Source organism: Coregonus lavaretus, assembly GCF_964263955.1.
Source record: "Coregonus lavaretus genome assembly, chromosome: 26".
In the NCBI taxonomy this organism is placed as follows: domain Eukaryota; kingdom Metazoa; phylum Chordata; class Actinopteri; order Salmoniformes; family Salmonidae; genus Coregonus; species Coregonus lavaretus.
The window spans coordinates 18437574-18455926 of record NC_140013.1 but is presented as its reverse complement, the minus strand read 5'-3'; the positions used below and the strand labels follow the sequence as shown (position 1 = coordinate 18455926).

The 18353-nt window shown below is 47.2% G+C and overlaps 1 protein-coding gene across 2 annotated transcripts in view; it reads left to right on the top strand.

The window, feature by feature from the left end:
* Positions 1–18353, top strand: part of LOC311101415 (neurobeachin-like) — a gene marked incomplete at both ends in the record, with an annotated part of 295001 nt that overhangs the window by 257977 nt on the left and 18671 nt on the right. For both annotated transcript variants that reach the window (XM_084142549.1, XM_084142550.1), the window contains 2 exons: positions 9891–10043; positions 14141–14308. In XM_084142549.1, the coding sequence (XP_083998675.1) occupies positions 9891–10043; positions 14141–14308 (321 nt within the window). The remainder of the gene's footprint in view (positions 1–9890; positions 10044–14140; positions 14309–18353) is intronic.

Below are 18353 nucleotides of genomic sequence, written 5' to 3'. Positions count from 1 at the left end.
CATGGTCGAATTGCTGCAAAGAAACCACTACTAAAGGACACCAATAATAAGAAGAGACCTGCTTGGGCCAAGAAACACGAATAATGGACATCAGACCGGTGGAAATTTGTCCTTTGGTCTGGAGTCCAAATTGTAGATTTTTGGTTCCAACCGCTGTGTTTTTGTGAGACGTGGTGTGGGTGAACGGATGATCTCCACATGTGTATTTCCCACCGTAAAGCATGGAGGAGGAGGGGTTATGGTGTGGGGGTGCTTTGCTGGTGACACTGTCTGTGATTTATTTAGAATTCAAGGCACACTTAACCAGCATGGCTACCACAACATTCTACAGCGATACGCCATCCCATTTGGTTTGGGATTAGTGGGACTATCATTTGTTTTTCAACAGGACAATGACCCAAAACACACCTCCAGGCTGTGTAAGGATATTTGACCAAGAAGGAGAGTGATGGAGTGCTGCATCAGATGACCTGGCCTCCACAATCCCCCGACCTCAACCCAATTGAGATGAGTCGGACCACAGAGTTTAGGAAAAGCAGCCAACAAGTGCTCAGCATATGTGGGAACTCCTTCAAGACTGTTGGAAAAGCATTCCAGGTGAAGCTGGTTGAGAGAATGCCAAGAGTGTGCAAAGCTGTCATCAACGCAAAGGGTGGCTATTTGAAGAATCTCAAATATAAAATATATTTTCATTTGTTTAACACTTTTTTGATTACTACATGATTCCATATGTGTTATTTCATAGTTTTGATGTCTTCACTATTATTATACAATGTAAAAAATAGTAAAAATAAAGAAAAACCCTTGAATGAGTAGGTGTGTCCAAACTTTTGACTGGTAGTGTATATGTAACTGATAGTATTACATTCATGTTTTAAGTATCCCTATATTTATGTTATTACGGTGCTATCACTCTGTTATTAGTATGCCTGCGCAGTAGTCTCACTGGAGATGAACCTGGCCTGAGTGTGATGGGAACTACAGTTGAAGTCGGAAGTTTATGTACACTTAGGTTGGAGTCATTAAAACTCGTTTTTCAACCACTCCACACATTTCTTGTTAACAAACTATAGTTTTGGCAAGTCGGTTAGGACATCTACTTTGTGCATGACACAAGTAATTTTTCAAAAAATGGTTTACAGACAGATTATTTCACTTATAATTCACTGTATCACAATTCCATTGGGTCAGAAGTTTACATACACTAAGTTGACTGTGCCTTTAAACAGCTTGGAAAATTCCAGAAAATGCTTTGGAAGCTTCTGATATGCTAATTGATATCATTTGAGTCAATTGGAGGTGTACCTGTGGATGTATTTCAAGGCCTACCTTCAAACTCAGTGCCCCTTTGCTTGAAGTCATGGGAAAATCAAAAGAAATCAGCCAAGACCTCAGAAAATAAATTGTAGACTTCCACAAGTCTGGTTCATCCTTGGGAGAAATTTCCAAACGCCTGAAGGTACCACGTTCATCTGTACAAACAATAGTACGCAAGTATAAACACCATGGGACCACGCAGCCGACATACTGCTCAGGAAATAGACGCTTCTGTCTCCTAGAGATGAACGTACTTTGGTGCGAAAAGTGCAAATCAATCCCAGAACACAGCAAAGGACCTTGTGAAGATGCTGGAGGAAACAGGTACAAAAGTATCTATATCCACAGTAAAACAAGTCCTATATCGACATAACCTGAAAGGCCGCTCAGCAAGGAAGAAGCCACTGCTCCAAAACCGCCATAAAAAAGCCAGACTATGGTTTGCAACTGCACATGGGGACAAAGATCGTACTTTTTGAAGAAATGTCCTCTGGTCTGATGAAACAAAAATAGAACTGTTTGGCCATAATGACCATCGTTATGTTTGGAGGAAAAAGGGGATTGCTTGCAAGCCGAAGAACACCATCCCAACCGTGAAGCACGGGGGTGGCAGTATCATGCTGTGGGGGTGCTTTGCTGCAGGAGGGACTGGTGCGCTTCACAAAATAGATGGCATCATGAGGAAGGAATATTATGTGGATATATTGAAGCAACATCTCAAGACATCAGTCAGGAAGTTAAAGCTTGGTCGCAAATGGGTCTTCCAAATGGACAATGACCCTGTCACGCCCTGGCTCTGGGGACTCTAGTATGTTGAGCCAGGGTGTGAGTTTTCATTTGTTTTTCGTGTCTAGTTGTTGTATTTCTATGTTGGCCAGAATGGTTCTCAATCAGAGGCAACGAGTGTCAGCTGTGGCTGGTTGTCTCTGATTGGGAACCATATTTAGACAGCCTGTTTTCCCACAGTGGTTGTGGGATCTTGTTCCAGTGTGGTTTGTGTTAGACCGAGGACGTCACATTATCGTTTGTTGTTTTTGTTCGTGTTATCATTATTTAATAAAATATGTTCACTTTCCACGCTGCGCCTTGGTCCTCTGTACCCGACGATCGTGACAGAAGATCCCACCAACACTGGACCAAGCAGCGTCTCCAGGAGCCAGCGCCAGAGGTATCACTAAAGGACATCAACCTCGGCTTGGCCTGAACCACGGGGAGGAGAGACCCCCAGAATTTTTTTAGGGGGGGGCTCACGCCGTGGACGACGGGGCAGCAGGAGGCCGCTATAGAGCGGTCCAGCGGGGTTGCAGAGGAGGCCGCCAGGTTAAGGGGGCCACTGGTCACAGAGGAGAGGGAAAGTGTAGAGGCACGGCGAGAGGTACTGGGGTGTGTTACCAGTCCGGTCCGGCCCGTTCCTGATCCCTGCGTAGGGCCAGTGGTGTGTGTCCCCAGTACGGTCCGGCCTGTTCCTGTTCCTCGCATCGAGCCTGTGGTGCGCATCGTCAGCCCGGTCCGGCCCGCTCCTGCTCCCCGCACCAAGTCAGTGGTGCGCTTCGTCAGCTCGGTCCGGCCCGCTCCTGCTCCCCGCACCAAGTCAGTGGTGCGCTTCGTCAGCCCGGTCCGGCCCGCTCCTGCTCCCCGCACCAAGTCAGGGGTGCGTTTCGTCAGCCCGGCTCGGCCCGTTCCTGCTCCCCACACCAAGCCAGTGGTGTGCGTCGTCAGTCCGGCACAGCCCGTGCCTGTTCCACCGGTGCCTGGTTCGGCACGGGTCAGCTGCTTCACGCCGGAGCTAGAGCAATCCGCTTCACCAGTGTGAAGTCCAGCTCCGGTCAGCAGGGCTAGACCGGACCAGGGGTCCGTGCCTTTGGGGGGGGGTACTGTCACGCCCTGGCTCTGGGGACTCTAGTATGTTGAGCCAAGGTGTGAGTTTTCATTTGTTTTTCTTGTCTAGTTGTTGTATTTCTATGTTGGCCAGAATGGTTCTCAATCAGAGGCAACGAGTGTCAGCTGTGGCTGGTTGTCTCTGATTGGGAACCATATTTAGACAGCCTGTTTTCCCACAGTGGTTGTGGGATCTTGCTCCAGTGTGGTTTGTGTTAGACCGAGGACGTCACGTTATCGTTTGTTGTTTTTGTTCGTGTTATCATTATTTAATAAAATATGTTCACTTTTCACGCTGCGCCTTGGTCCTCTGTACCCGACGATCGTGACAGACCCCAAGCAAACTTCCAAAGTTGTGGCAAAAGGGCTTAAGGACAACAAAGTCAAGGTATTGGAGTGGCCATCACAAAGCCCTGACCTCAATCCTATAGAAACATTATTACACCAGCTCTGTCAGGAGGAATGGGCCAAAATTCACCCAACTTATTGTGGGAAGCTTGTGGAAGGCTACCTGTTTGACCCAAGTTAAACAATTTAAAGGCAATGCTACCAAATACTAATTGAGTGTATGTAAACTTCTGACCCACAGGGAATGTGATGAAAGAAATAAAAGCTGAAATAAATCATTCTCTCTACTATTATTCTGATATTTCACATTCTTAAAATAAAGTGGTGATCCTAACTGACCTAAAACAGGGAATGTTTACTAGGATTAAATGTCAGGAATTGTGAAAAACTGAGTTTAAATGTATTTGGCTAAGGTGTATGTAAACTTCTGACTTCAACTGTATGTGCTGTGGAAATACGGTGAAGTAAACATTGTTAAACTGGAACCTAGTCTTGTGTCATTTTGAGTTAACATTGGTAGCAGAGGATGGCTAATAACTACAATATGCCACCTCGCTTCGACGAGAAGAGGTCGTATGAAAGTTGGACAAATGAACTTGGAATCTGGACACGGTTTACTAATCTGGACGAGAAAAAGCAAGCACTGTATTATCGCTCAAGGGAAGAGCGAGAGATACAGCACTGGAAATATCCGTGGAGGATTTGAAGAAGGATGACGGCATGGGAACTTTGATCAGAGAACTGGATTCTGTGTTTCTTAAAGAGAAAGACTGTGCCTACAAGGCATATTCAAACTTTGACAGTGTTAGTAGAGACATTTCAGATGCAATGACGGACTACATAATTGATTTCGAACAGAGGTACAATAGGATGGGAAAGTATAGGGCGGCAGGTAGCTTAGTGGGTAAGAGCGTTGTGCCAGTAACCGAAAGGTCGCTGGTTCTAATCCCCGAGCCGACTAGGTGAAAAATCTGTCGATGTGCCCTTAAGCAAGGCACTTAACCCTAATTACTCCTGTAAGTTGCTCTGGTTCTCCCGGATGCAGTGTTAGCTTTCAAGTTGCAAGATACTGCCTGTCTGGATTTAAACAGTTGGCTTTAACTGCTTGTACTGTGCTGACTTTTGCGTCAATGAAGTCGGCACTAAAAATGATTTTTGGTGAAAAGACATCTGTTGCGCCAATAACAGATAGAATGCAAGTGAGTGACACGGCATATTACACTAAGCAGCAGAGAAAAAGCACCAACAAGTCACATTCTCAAGACAACCAGACGAGGGCGCCATTACCCGGCACAAATCCACTGGATAGGTAGGGAAGGACATCAAAATGTGCTATTTGTCGAAACACTTACCATTGGGTTAACAAGTTAAACTAACAGAGGAAAATGTAAACACAGAGATGGAGCAATGTTACATTACACTGATTTCAAACAAATCTGCTTCTGATATTGAGATCTTTATAGTTGAATCCTTAGGATCTGCTGTGGTTGATACTGCATGTACACGCGTGTGTGTGTTGTGTGTTGCAAAATGGCTTGATAGCTATGTCAGTGAACTAAATATAAAAGAAGTACAAAATATGATTGACACACCAAGGAACAGAGCTTTCAAATTTCGAGATGGGAGAGTCATCCATTCTACCAAGAGAGTCAAGATACCAGCAAAAATGTGTCAGACTAAGTGTCACATTGAAACAGAGGTGGTCCCTGCATATATCCCCTTACTATTAAGCAAAGCTTCCCTCAAGAAGGCATGGGCTGTACTAGACATAAAAAATGACAAGGCAGTGATGTTTAAACAACCAGTGACCCTTGAACTTACAACCTCAGGCCACTATTGTGTAAACATTTTAGACAAAGACATCACACAGAGTCCATGTAAAAATGAGATTCTGACGGACACAGAGCACATGGAAATTCTGACAGTCACAGAAAACATGACCACAGAGGAAAAACACCAAGTATTGCACAAACAGTTTGGACACGCTACTGTTGACAGACTTCAGAAATTACTCAGCAGTTCTGGAAATAATGATGATGAGAGTATTTCCATTCTACGGCAGATAGTTAAGTGAGACATGCCAGAAATACAGCAAACCTAAGCCCAGCTGTTCGTTTGCCACTGGCTTCAGAGTACAATGAAACAGTGGCTGTAAATCTACGTGAGCTAGGACCAAGTGTGTGGTACCTTTACATAATCGACCACTTCACACGCTTTAGTGCTGGAAGCATTGTGAATACAAAGAAACCCAGTGAAATTGTCAAGCACTTAATTCATTCCTGGATAAGTGTGCATGGCCCGCCCCAGAAATTGTACAGTGACAATGGAGGAGAATTCAATAATAATTAAATAAGAGAAAAGGCTGAGAAGTATAGACAACTGCTGCATACAGTCCATGGAGCAATGGAATACTAGAGAGACATAATTAAACACTCACAGAGATCATGCTGAAAGTGAAGCAAGACAATGGATGTGACTGGAAAACAGCCCTAGATTGGGCTTTGATGGCAAAAAACACAATGTTCATGGCTACAGCCCATATCAACTAGAGTTCGGGCAGAACCCTCATCTTCCCTCTGTACTGGTTGACAAGCCACCAGCACTAGAAGGGACCAGTGTGAGTGCATGGGTGGGACAGCACCTTTCAGCACTACATGCAACGAGAAAAGCGTTCACTGAAGCAGAGTGTTCAGAGAGAATTCGCAGGGCTATGCGTAAACAGCTTCGACCCACAGATGAGAAGTACGAGACTGGAAACAGAGTGTACTACAAACGAGTGGACTGTCGAGTGGAAAGGACCGGGAGTAGTCATTGGCCAAGATGGTGTGGTGATATTTGTGAAGCACGGAGGCACCATTGTCAGGGTGCATCACTCAAGATTGCGGAAAGTAAATGATCAACAAGATGGAGGGGCTGTTGCTGAGAATCAGCCTTCTACTGAAAATGACAAAAAGGACACATTAACAGACACAAACCTACCAGATGTCGCATCCAATGAGATGGACACTGAAACTGACACAGGAAATGGAGCAGAGACCTTCAACCATGACACAGGTAATACTGTTCAAGGTTTAAATGAGGAAAACATACAACAACAGCCACTTGTGTTAAGACAACATGGTTGTTCTAATCTGAAAACTGGACAAACTGTTAAATACATGGACAGAGAAAGTGGTATTCCACACACAGCAACAGTCATTGGACGAGCAGGAAAAGCCAAAGGAAAACACCAGAACTGGTACAACTTTCAGTACTCTGAACCAGCTACACTTTCTGGTACAACAGGGTCAGCTGACCTGTCACTTGTAGATAATATCAGAATTGAACCAATGGAAAATCGAGAAAAACAGAATGACATTCAAAATGATGATGTACTTGAAACAAAGGACGTGTCATTTGACTTAGCTAAATTAGATGACCTCAGTCATTGGAGAAAAAATTGGGTGTTTGAGGAAGTCAAAGACATGGCCAAAAATGTGTCTCAAAAAGGTGGGTGTGTACCCTTAAAGAATCCTTAACTGGAATAGTGCCAAAAGCACGTCTAGTGGCTAGAGGTTTTGAGGAGCTGGCTGCTAAAGAACTCCCAAAAGACTCACCGACATGCGCTTCAGAGTCACTCAGATTGCTGCTGACAGTGATCTGCCAGAAAAAATGGAAACTTCATTCCATAGACATCAAATCTGCATTTTTGCAGGGAACAGATCTGTCAAGAGACATTGACATCCGACCTTCGCCTGAAGCTAAGAGCGAAGGAACACTGTGGAAACTTAAAAAGTGTGTGTATGGCCTGGCAGATGCATCACTCTACTGGTACAACAAAGTCAAGGCAACAATGCTGAGTACAGGTGGAAAAATGTCACAAGTGGATCCTGCAGTCTTCTATTGGCTTGATCAAGACTGCAATGTGACTGGAGTACTTGCCTGTCATGTTGATGACTTCATCTGGGGTGGCTCACAGACCTTTGCTACAACTGTGATTCCACACCTCAAAGCTGTTTTCCAGGTCAGCCGTGAGGAGCATGATAGTTTTTGTTATGTTGGCATAGAGTTTATTAAAGTTGACGGAACAATACTGATGCAACAGGAAAGCTATATCAAGAATCTTCAACCCATCCATACAGATTCTTCAAGAGCCGTACAAAGATATTCCCCTCTCTGTGGAATTGAAGCTGATCAATTGAGGTCAAAGATAGGTCAAATTCTATGGGTTGCTAGACAGAGTAGACCTGATGTAATGTTTGATGGCTGCAACTTGGCATCCAACACAAAACACCCCACTGTACAAACCATTCATGAAGCAAACAAAGTTGTTTGTAAACTGAAATCACAACAAGTGACTCTAAAGTTTCAGCATGTTGGAAAAGATGACTCTCTGAAACTAGTTCAGTGATGCTTCCCTAGGGAACCGTACAGATGGAGGCACACAAGGTGGACATCTAATCGTGTTAATGGGTGAAGAAGGAAGATTCTCACCATCTGTGGGCAGTGAAAAAGGATCAGAAGGGTTGTCTGAAGCACACTAGCTGGAGAAACCCTTGCTCTTGCGGATGGAATTGACAATGCCATCTTTCTGGCAACTCTGTTCTCAGAGTTTACCACTGGTGAGACAAAATGGCACATTCTACCTGTAGTTTGTGTCACTGACAACTACTCCCTAGTTGATGCTGTCAAGTCAACCAAGTCTGTCACAGAAAAAAGACTTTGTCTTGAGATTAGCAGCATCAAGGAACTTATTCAAGCACAGAGAATCCAGCGGATTCTGTGGTCGGCCACAAAGGAACAGCTTGCTGAATGACTGACTAAAAAGGGAGCATCCGGTCTTGTGCTCCTAAAGGCACTCAGTAATGGAAAGTGGCAGCTTGAGTAATAAAAATAAAAACTTTGTCACACAACCCATTTGTAATGGGGAATTTAAATAATACTTGGGACATTTAATTATTTTGCTGATGTTTTATTTGTCTTTAAAGAAAAGTGGGAGATTGTTAAATTCATGTTTTAAGTATCCCTATATTTCTGTTATTACGATGCTATCATTCTGTTATTAGTATGCCTGCGCAGTAGTCTCACTGGAGATGAACCTGAGTGTGATGGTGACTATGTACTGTGGAAATACGGTGGAGTAAACGTTGTTAAACTGGAACCTAGTCGTTGTGTCATTTTGAGTTAACAATAGATGCACACACACACTACATGTTAATGTTTTTAAATGTATGTAAATTGTAAAGTATTTTGTCGGTAATGTCTTTTTCATTATGTGTCGGACCCCAGTAAGACTAGCTGTCCCATTGGCATATGCTAATGGGGATCCTAATAAATAAAATTAAAATAATCTGCCCTGCGCGCTGGGGAGCTAAATCAAGTGTGCCTACTACTGACCAATCGGGTAGCTCAAATCATTGTGCCTGCAGCTTCCACAACCCCACCCACAGCAAAGTTGATACTAGCCTAGGAATATTTCACTTTCTCTGGTCATAGGAACAACAACATGAATTTGTGTATGAGGCAGAAATAATGCGGTACTTCTCGAGTTTCTGCCATCAGGTGGAAGACTGTGTCCCCTCTCTCTGGTCAGTCTCACCCTCTGCTGCTCTCTCTCTTCCTCCACTGAGACTTACCATCAGTTGCAGGTACCATTAGTTGGGTAAAATAAAAAAGCAAATTATTTAAATGTATGCTCAGCTTTGCCTCGCAAGTAATACAACAACTGATCTATTTTGTTTATGTAGCTCAAGTTTTGAAATGTAATATGGTCTGAGAAGAACAATACTGGCAGGCCAAGCATAGCCAATATGGTGTGATAATGGATTCGACCTACTGCACAGACGTCATCTGTTTTTATTAGGTTAATGATGCATAGGATTCATGTTTTGCAAACACTTAATGTTTAAAAAAAATAAGAGTGGTAGATCTCAGCTTGCATTTTGACTCAGAAAAGGTTGGTGACCATTGGGCTAAAGGGTGTCTCCAGGGTCAGCTAGTTGTTTATTCTATCTGAAGTTGGAATCACACCAGGGAGGATCATGGGAGTTTGTTTCTTCCTCTCTGTGCCGAGGTCCTGACCACAACTCTGCACTGACACACACACACACACACACACCACAGAATTAACTGTTACAGCACTTATCAACACCCATGGCCTGCTGTTTATTTGGCTTGTATTACCTTTCCCCCTTAAGTCACACACATGTACACAGTCCATTTACTCTCCTTACATCGCCCCTCCCCTTCTCCCATTGTTGATTACAGTTCTACTACCTGCCATGTGTAATATAATGTGTAATAATGTGGTATAATAACATGTGTATGATGACCTATAAATAACATGTGTATAATCATCTGTCCAACAGGAGTTGATTCCAGAGTTCTACTACCTGCCAGAGATGTTTGGTAACAGTAATGGTTACCACCTGGGCCAGAGGGAGGACGGCATCATGGTGTGTGATGTGGAGCTGCCTCCCTGGGCCAACAAGCCTGAGGACTTTGTCAGGATCAACCGGATGGTGAGGAACTAAACACCTCTCCTCCTCTCCTTATCTCCCACCCTCTGCTCTCTTCCTCTACCTAACCCACTCCTCCCACCCTCTGCTCTGTTCCTCTACCTAACCCACTCCTCCCACCCTCTGCTCTGTTCCTCTAACTAACCCACTCCTCCCACCCTCTGCTCTGTTCCTCTACCTAACCCACTCCTCCCACCCTCTGCTCTGTTCCTCTACCTAACCCACTCCTCCAACCCTCTGCTCTGTTCCTCTACCTAACCCACTCCTCCAACCCTCTGCTCTGTTCCTCTACCTAACCCACTCCTCCCACCCTCTCCTCCTCTCCTCTCCTGCTTTGTCACACTTGTCTCCTCCTCCGTCCTCTCATTTTGTACCACCCTCTCCTTTCATTTTCAATTATCCCCTCCTCCTTTCCTATCCCCCACCTCTCCCCTCCTTCTCCACTCACCCTCTCCTCCCTGTCTGTGTGCACTGCTCGATACTAACACAATCTGCAGCTGACCCCAGTGATGTCACTAAAGGACGGGGCCAGTAAGTGTCCCCTATAATGTTACCTAATGCTGGACTCATCAATCATCATTTAGTGTGTGTGTGTGTGTGTGTGTGTGTGTGTGTGTGTGTGTGTGTGTGTGTGTGTGTGTGTGTGTGTGTGTGTGCGTGCGTGCGGCGTGCGGTGTGTGTGTGTGTGTGGCTGTGTGTGTGTGTGTGTTAGCCCAGGACAACCCAGTTCTCCATGCAGGCCCTTTGAGCAACACACACACACACACACACAGAGACAGAACGTGAGCTCCCTCTCCACCCTCTGCCAGCCTCTCAACCAGTCCTGCCTGGAGACACACAGTCTTTCACTTCTCATCAATTTTCAAACCCACACAGACAAACCGACGCATACACACACACACGTACACACCCACACTCACAGTCACACACCATTATAGATATGACATTATGGGGGGGGGGGGGGGGTTCTACAGTTCTACAATGTTACTGGCGGTAGGACGGGGGGTATGGGGTAGGAACACACTTGACCTTTTCAGCAGGAGTGACAGAGCTGGGGGGAGGGAGGTAGGGGTGGTGGGGGTTAGCGGCGAGCAGAGGTGACCTTTCACTAAGCTCAGCCCTCCTCTAGTCCTCTCCTCTCTCCTCTCTCCCTCTGCTCTCTCTCTCTCCCTCTCCTCTACTCCTCTCCTCTCTCCCTCTCCTCTCTCCCTCTGCTCTCTCCCTCTCCTCTCTCCCTCTCCTCTCTTTCTCTCCTCTCCGCCACTGGTCAGCTATATCTACATCAGCCCAGCACACAGAGAGGAGGAGGAAGGTGTAGGGGGGGGGCACAGAGAGGAGGAGGGAGGTGTAGGGGGGCACAGAGAGGAGGAGGGAGGTGGAGGGGGGACAGAGAGGAGGAGGGAGGTGGAGGGGGGGCACAGAGGAGGAGAGAGGTGTAGGGGGGCACAGAGAGGAGGAGGGAGGTGGAGGGGGGACAGAGAGGAGTAGGGAGGTGGAGGGGGGGCACAGAGAGGAGGAGGGAGGTGTAGGGGGGCACAGAGAGGAGGAGGGAGGTGGAGGGGGGGGCACAGAGAGGAGGAGGGAGGTGTAGGGGGGCACATAGAGGAGGAGGGAGGTGGAGGGGGGACAGAGAGGAGGAGGGAGGTGGAGGTGGAGGGGCAGGCCTCAGCGGGGGGGGGGGGGGGGGTTATTGCACAGTGTTCTTATCCTATAATCTTCTAATATAGGTATTAGTATACATGCGGAATCCATGGATGGATACCTAGAGAATCATCTTTACTCTCCATCTCTGTCAGATCTCACTATAGCGTTCTTCATTTTCTGCTTCCCTCTTACTTGACCTTTTATTCTCTCTCTCTCTCACTCTCTCTCTCTCTCTCTCTCTCTATATATATATATATATATATATATATATATATATATATATATATATATATATATCTCCATCCCTCCCTCCCTCCACCCCTCCTCCCTCCAGTTCCCATCTTTGCATGTGCCAGATTAAATCGTGGTGACATGCCCCGTGGCTAGTTCAGCTCCCTCTGTGTCCATCTCTGTCTGTGTGCTCTAGCTAGCTCCACTCTTTTGGTAGAGGCTGTTATTGTCCTGTGGGAGGGAGAGTGTAAAGTCCTGCAGCATGTCTCTATACATATCAGCTGCTAAGAGTTGGAGTTTGTGGCCACTGAATCGACGATAAGAACAATAATAACGTAAGCACTGTAAGTCTACCATAGTGATGTAACACAACAGTAACACTGTCCACCATAGTGATGTACCACAACAGTAACACTGTCCACCATAGTGATGTAACACAACAGTAACACTGTCTACCATAGTGATGTAACACAACAGTAACACTGTCCACCATAGTGATGTACCACAACAGTAACACTGTCCACCATAGTGATGTAACACAACAGTAACACTGTCCACCATAGTGATGTACCACAACAGTAACACTGTCCACCATAGTGATGTACCACAACAGTAACACTGTCCACCATAGTGATGTAACACAACAGTAACACTGTCCACCATAGTGATGTAACACAACAGTAACACTGTCCACCATAGTGATGTAACACAACAGTAACACTGTCCACCATAGTGATGTAACACAACAGTAACACTGTCCACCATAGTGATGTAACACAACAGTAACACTGTCCACCATAGTGATGTAACACAACAGTAACACTGTCCACCATAGTGATGTAACACAACAGTAACACTGTCCACCATAGTGATGTACCACAACAGTAACACTGTCCACCATAGTGATGTAACACAACAGTAACACTGTCCACCATAGTGATGTAACACAACAGTAACACTGTCCACCATAGTGATGTAACACAACAGTAACACTGTCCACCATAGTGATGTAACACAACAGTAACAGTGTCTACCATAGTGATGTAACACAACAGTAACACTGTCCACCATAGTGATGTAACACAACAGTAACACTGTCTACCATAGTGATGTAACACAACAGTAACAGTGTCCACCATAGTGATGTAACACAACAGTAACAGTGTCTACCATAGTGATGTAACACAACAGTAACACTGTCCACCATAGTGATGTACCACAACAGTAACAGTGTCCACCATAGTGATGTAACACAACAGTAACAGTGTCTACCATAGTGATGGAACACAACAGTAACACTGTCTACCATAGTGATGTAACACAACAGTAACAGTGTCTACCATAGTGATGGAACACAACAGTAACACTGTCCACCATAGTGATGTAACACAACAGTAACAGTGTCTACCATAGTGATGGAACACAACAGTAACACTGTCTACCATAGTGATGTAACACAACAGTAACACTGTCTACCATAGTGATGTAACACAACAGTAAAACTGTCTACCATAGGGGCCAGTGTAAGAATACAGGAATACTGTAGTGTTCTTTACTTTGATAGCTTATCTAAAACACCCCTAAGACTCCCATCAGAAATCAATTTTCCTCTCTGTACATACTAGTGTACAGAGATACACAGACACAGACACAAACACACGGCTTACAGTAAAGTGGATCTCCATTAGTATTGAACAGCTCCATGAGAAAGATAGCTAGTCATTCTTTTTAATAGACAGAGAAGAAACATGATACCTGGCTGATATCAGGCTGGATACATTAAACAGGCTCCCCTGATGCTCATCCTGTTTATTAGGCTGAGTCCCAAATAGCACCCTGTTCCCTATATAGCTAGTGCACTGCTTTTGATGAGAGCCCTGGTCAAAAGTAGTGCACTATATAGGGAATAGGGTGCCATTTGGGATGCAGTTTTTATCACAGTCTGGCTGGAGAGAGAATAGCTACTATCAAAACTCAGGAGTCCATAATATCACTGAATGCTTTTGGTTCAATAGTAGTTTTCCTCCCTGTTTTAACTAGTGCAGTGGGGTTTGTGTGTGGAGCAATGCAGAGATGTTGTCAGTTGTATGTACAGTAACATAGACTGTGTGTGTAGTGTAACGTGTGTTGGGTTGTGTGGTGTGTGTTATTGCTGTGTGTGTTTTCATGCTGCCAGGTGCCTTCCCCTCTAACCCCGCTGCCTGTGTGCCTGTGTTTTCTGACAGGCCCTGGAAAGTGAGTTTGTGTCGTGTCAGCTGCATCAGTGGGTTGACCTTATTTTCGGCTACAAGCAGCGCGGGCCCGAGGCGGTGCGCGCCCTCAACGTCTTTCACCACCTGACCTACGAGGGTTCCGTCAGCCTGGACAGCATCACTGACCCCGCCCTCAGAGAGGTACGCCATGACACAACATGCTACGATACGCACATCACTGTCACCATGGACACCAAACACCCACTCACTCCACCCCTCCCATCTACCCAGCTCCAGCATAGATAGATACTGCTGCTTCTGTTAATTTATTTGGTATTTTACAGGAATTTGTCTTGCATTAAAGATATTAAACCATAAACATTTACAGACAACAGGACATAGATGGCAAAAACCACATAAAACCCATATAGAGTACACACCAGATATGAGTTTACAGTATAGTTGTTGCAAATACATGATCAATACAATACAAAGTCAAGGGTAGCTTTATGTACTATCTCTCTCATTTACTATGGACATTATTTTGTACTGCTCCTATACTACTCCAGACCTGCACGCTCACTTACTCTCTCTCTCTCTCTCTCTCACTCACTCACTCACTCACTCACTCACATTCACACCCAGGTCAATTAATGTTAGTCTGAAGTGTTGTTTGATATAAATCATCAAGGGGTCATCTAGTGAATAAACATGGGAGTGAATCCTCTCATTTATATTCAATTAATTGACTAGATCTGAGCTGTTCTCTGAGCAGGAGGCGGAAGCTGTGAATAGCTTAATTGCAGAGAGAGAGTGGGGAGGAGGTAGAGGGAGATGGGGAGGAAGAGAGAAAGGGAGAGAGGTAGAGAGAGGTGGAGGTTGTGTTGAGTGTGATGAAAGGAGTCAGGCGCAGGAGTTTATTCCTTCGTTGACACACAAATGCGCTCAAATAGCGATCAACGAAACAGGCACAGGAGAAACTCTAATCCCTGGCAAATACACTGTAACGGTAGAATCCAATAATACATAGGCACAGGGGAAAATCAACCCTGGCAACAAAATGTACGAGTAGCTCCACCGAGCTATACTACTCTCACAACTAACAATCACCCACAAGGACAAGGAGGCAGAGGGAACACTTATATATGGACTAATGAGGGGATTAGAACCAGGTGTGTGTGATTGACAAGACAAATGTGATGATGATTGGGGCGGCAGTGGTTAGTAAGCCGGTGACGACGAACCTTGAAGCCTGCCCGAACAGGCAGCCTCGGCCGAAGTTGTGACAGTACCCCCCCCCCCTTAGCAGCGCGCCGACCCCGGCCTCGGGGACGGCCAGGAGGACGCGACGGTGGAAATCCCGCAACATGGAGGGATCGAGGATATCCCTCACCGGGACCCAGCACCGTTCCTCCGGACCGTACCCCTCCCACTCCACGAGGTACTGAAGGCACCCCGGTCCTACTGCCAGGACCGGCCAGGGGAGTGGTCGGTGTTCTTGCCATGGGCAGAATATGCCTAGAACTCTCTCTGCCACTCCTCTACTAACCTAACACCATTCCAATGTGTTTTAGGTTACCAACCGGTTCTGCCACCATGGCACCAGAGCCAGACCGAGGCTCCTGCGGTGGATGACTGGTTTCGGCGTGCGGAGGATACGTGGGACGCTGCCCACGTTCACCTTCAGGCCGGTGGTGGTTGGTCCGCTCCAGGAGTCTGAGGTGCGGGAGGTTCCTCCACCTCCTCTGGACATCGAGGGGGCCCCGGCGTACTCTGTCCGCTCCATCCTGGATTTGAGGCGTCGGGTGGGGGGAACCTACCCACATCCTGATTTACCCGTTCCACCTGCTTATTTGACTCGGGGTGGAACCCAGAGGTCAGGCTGACCGAGACCCCCAGACGTTCCATGAACGCCTTCCAAACCTTGGACATGAACTGGGGACCTCGGTCGGACACTATATCCTCTGGCACCCCGTAGTGCCAGAAGACGTGAGTAAACAGGGCCTCCGCAGTCTGCAGGGCCGTGGGGAGACCGGGCAGAGGAAGGAGGCGGCAGGACCTGAAGAAGCAGTCCACTACGACCAGGTTGGTGGTGTTACCTTGGGAGAGGGGAAGATCTGTCAAAAAATCAATACTAAGGTGAGACCATGGTCGTTGTGGAACTGGTAAAGGTTGTAGCTTACCCGCTGGGAGGTGCCTAGGTGCCTTACTCTGGGCGCACACCGAGCAGGAGGAGACGTACACCCTCACGTCCTTAGCCAAGGTAGGCCATCAGTACTTTCCGATCAAGCAGCGCACTGTACGACCGATACCTGGGTGACCAGAGGAGGGTGAGGAGGGTGACGTGTGTGCCCAGAAGATCAGACGATCACGGATAAGAGCAGGCACGTACCGCAGCCCAGCTGGACACTGCAGTGGAGATGGATCTGTGCGTAATGCCTGCTCTATATCCGCCTCCATCGCCCATACTACCGGCGCCACAATGCAGGAGGCCGGGAGTATGGGGGTGTTGTCTCAGGGCCTCTCCTCTGTGTCATACAGCTGGGACAGTGCGTCTGCCTTCACGTTCCTCGTACCCGGAATGTATGACAGTGTAAAATCAAACCGGGTGAAGAATAGGGCCCACCTTGCCTGGCGAGGATTCAGCCTCCTCGCTGCCCGGATGTACTCCAGATTACGGTGGTCCGTACAGACGAGGAAAGGGTGTTTCGCCCCTTCGAGCCAATGCCTCCACACTGTCAAAGCTCGGACAATAGCCAACAGCTCCCGATCACCAACGTCGTAGTTCTGCTCTGCTGGGCTGAACTTCTTAGAGAAGAAGGCACGGGGGGGAGCTTGGGTGGCGTGCCCGAGCGTTGGGACAGGACAGCGCCTATCCCTACCTCGGACGCATCCACCTCCACTACGAACGGTAGTGATGGATCGGGGTGGGCCAGTACCGGAGCTGAGGTGATCAGACCCCGCAGTCTCCTGAAGGCCAGGTCAGCCTCAGCAGACCAGTGGAGCCGGGACGGCCCACCCTTCAACAGGGATGTAATGGGAGCTGCAACCTTGCCAAACCCCGGATGAACCTCCGATAGTAGTTGTCAAAGCCAAGGAAGCGCTGCACATCCTTCAGATGGCTGACATGTGTGGAGATCTCCTGGCAGAGTTGTGTGGCCTCTTCTCTCAGGGTGCTGAGCTCCAGGTCCTTAGCTGCCTGGATGGCCACCATCTCCAGAGTGGCCTCCTCTCTAGCTCTCTCCTCCTTCACTGTCAGCTCATTCAGGGCCTCCTGCTGCTCTGCCAGCCTCTGCTCTAAGGACTGAGCTCTCTGCTGCTGGAGAGTTAATGCCTCACTCAGCTCCTCCTGTTGCCTGGCCAGCTCCTCTCTCAGTGCCTCCACTGTCTCCTTCTCCCTGTGGGCCTCCTGCAGTGCCTGCACCTGTAAGGCAGTGTGCTCCTCTCTCAGGAGGCTCTCGCTCTCCCTCTTCTCCACACCTGAGGTGGTAATGCGGTATCCGAGGAAGGAGACAGACTGCTGGAAAAACATACACTTCTCTGCCTTGGCATAAAGGTCATTTTCCAACAGTCGGGCCAGCACTTTGCAAACCAGGGACACATGGTCGGCGCGAGTAGCGGAATACACCAGGATGTCATCGATGTAGACCACTACACCACGATCAAGCACGTCCTGAAACACCTCGTTCACAAAGGACTGGAAGACGGATGGAGCATTCATCAAACCGTAGGGCATCACAAGGTATTCATAATGCCCTGTGGTTGTGCTGAATGCTGTCTTCCACTCATCCCCCTCCCGAACACGCATCAGGTTGTATGCACTCCTGAGATCTAGCTTAGTGAAGAAGTGCGCCCCATGCATTGACTCAATCACTGAAGGAATGAGGGGGAGAGGATAACTAAATCTAATCGTCTCCTTGTTCAGTGATCGATAATCAATGCACGGGCGCAGACCGCCGTCTTTCTTCTTCACAAAGAAGAAACTCGAGGAGGCGGGTGAAGTGGAGGGACATATGTACCCCTGGTGCAGGGACTCGGAGACGTATGTTTCCATAGCCTCCGTTTCAGGCTGCTACAGGGGGTACACATGACTCCTGGGAGGTACAGCGTCTACCCGAAGGTTTATTGCGCAATCCCCCGCCCGATGAGGTGTTAATTTAGTCGCAAATCAAGGTATTCGGGGGGAATGCGCGTGGTGGAGGTACCGTCTGGACTTGCCACCGTGGTTGCACCAACGGAAACATCT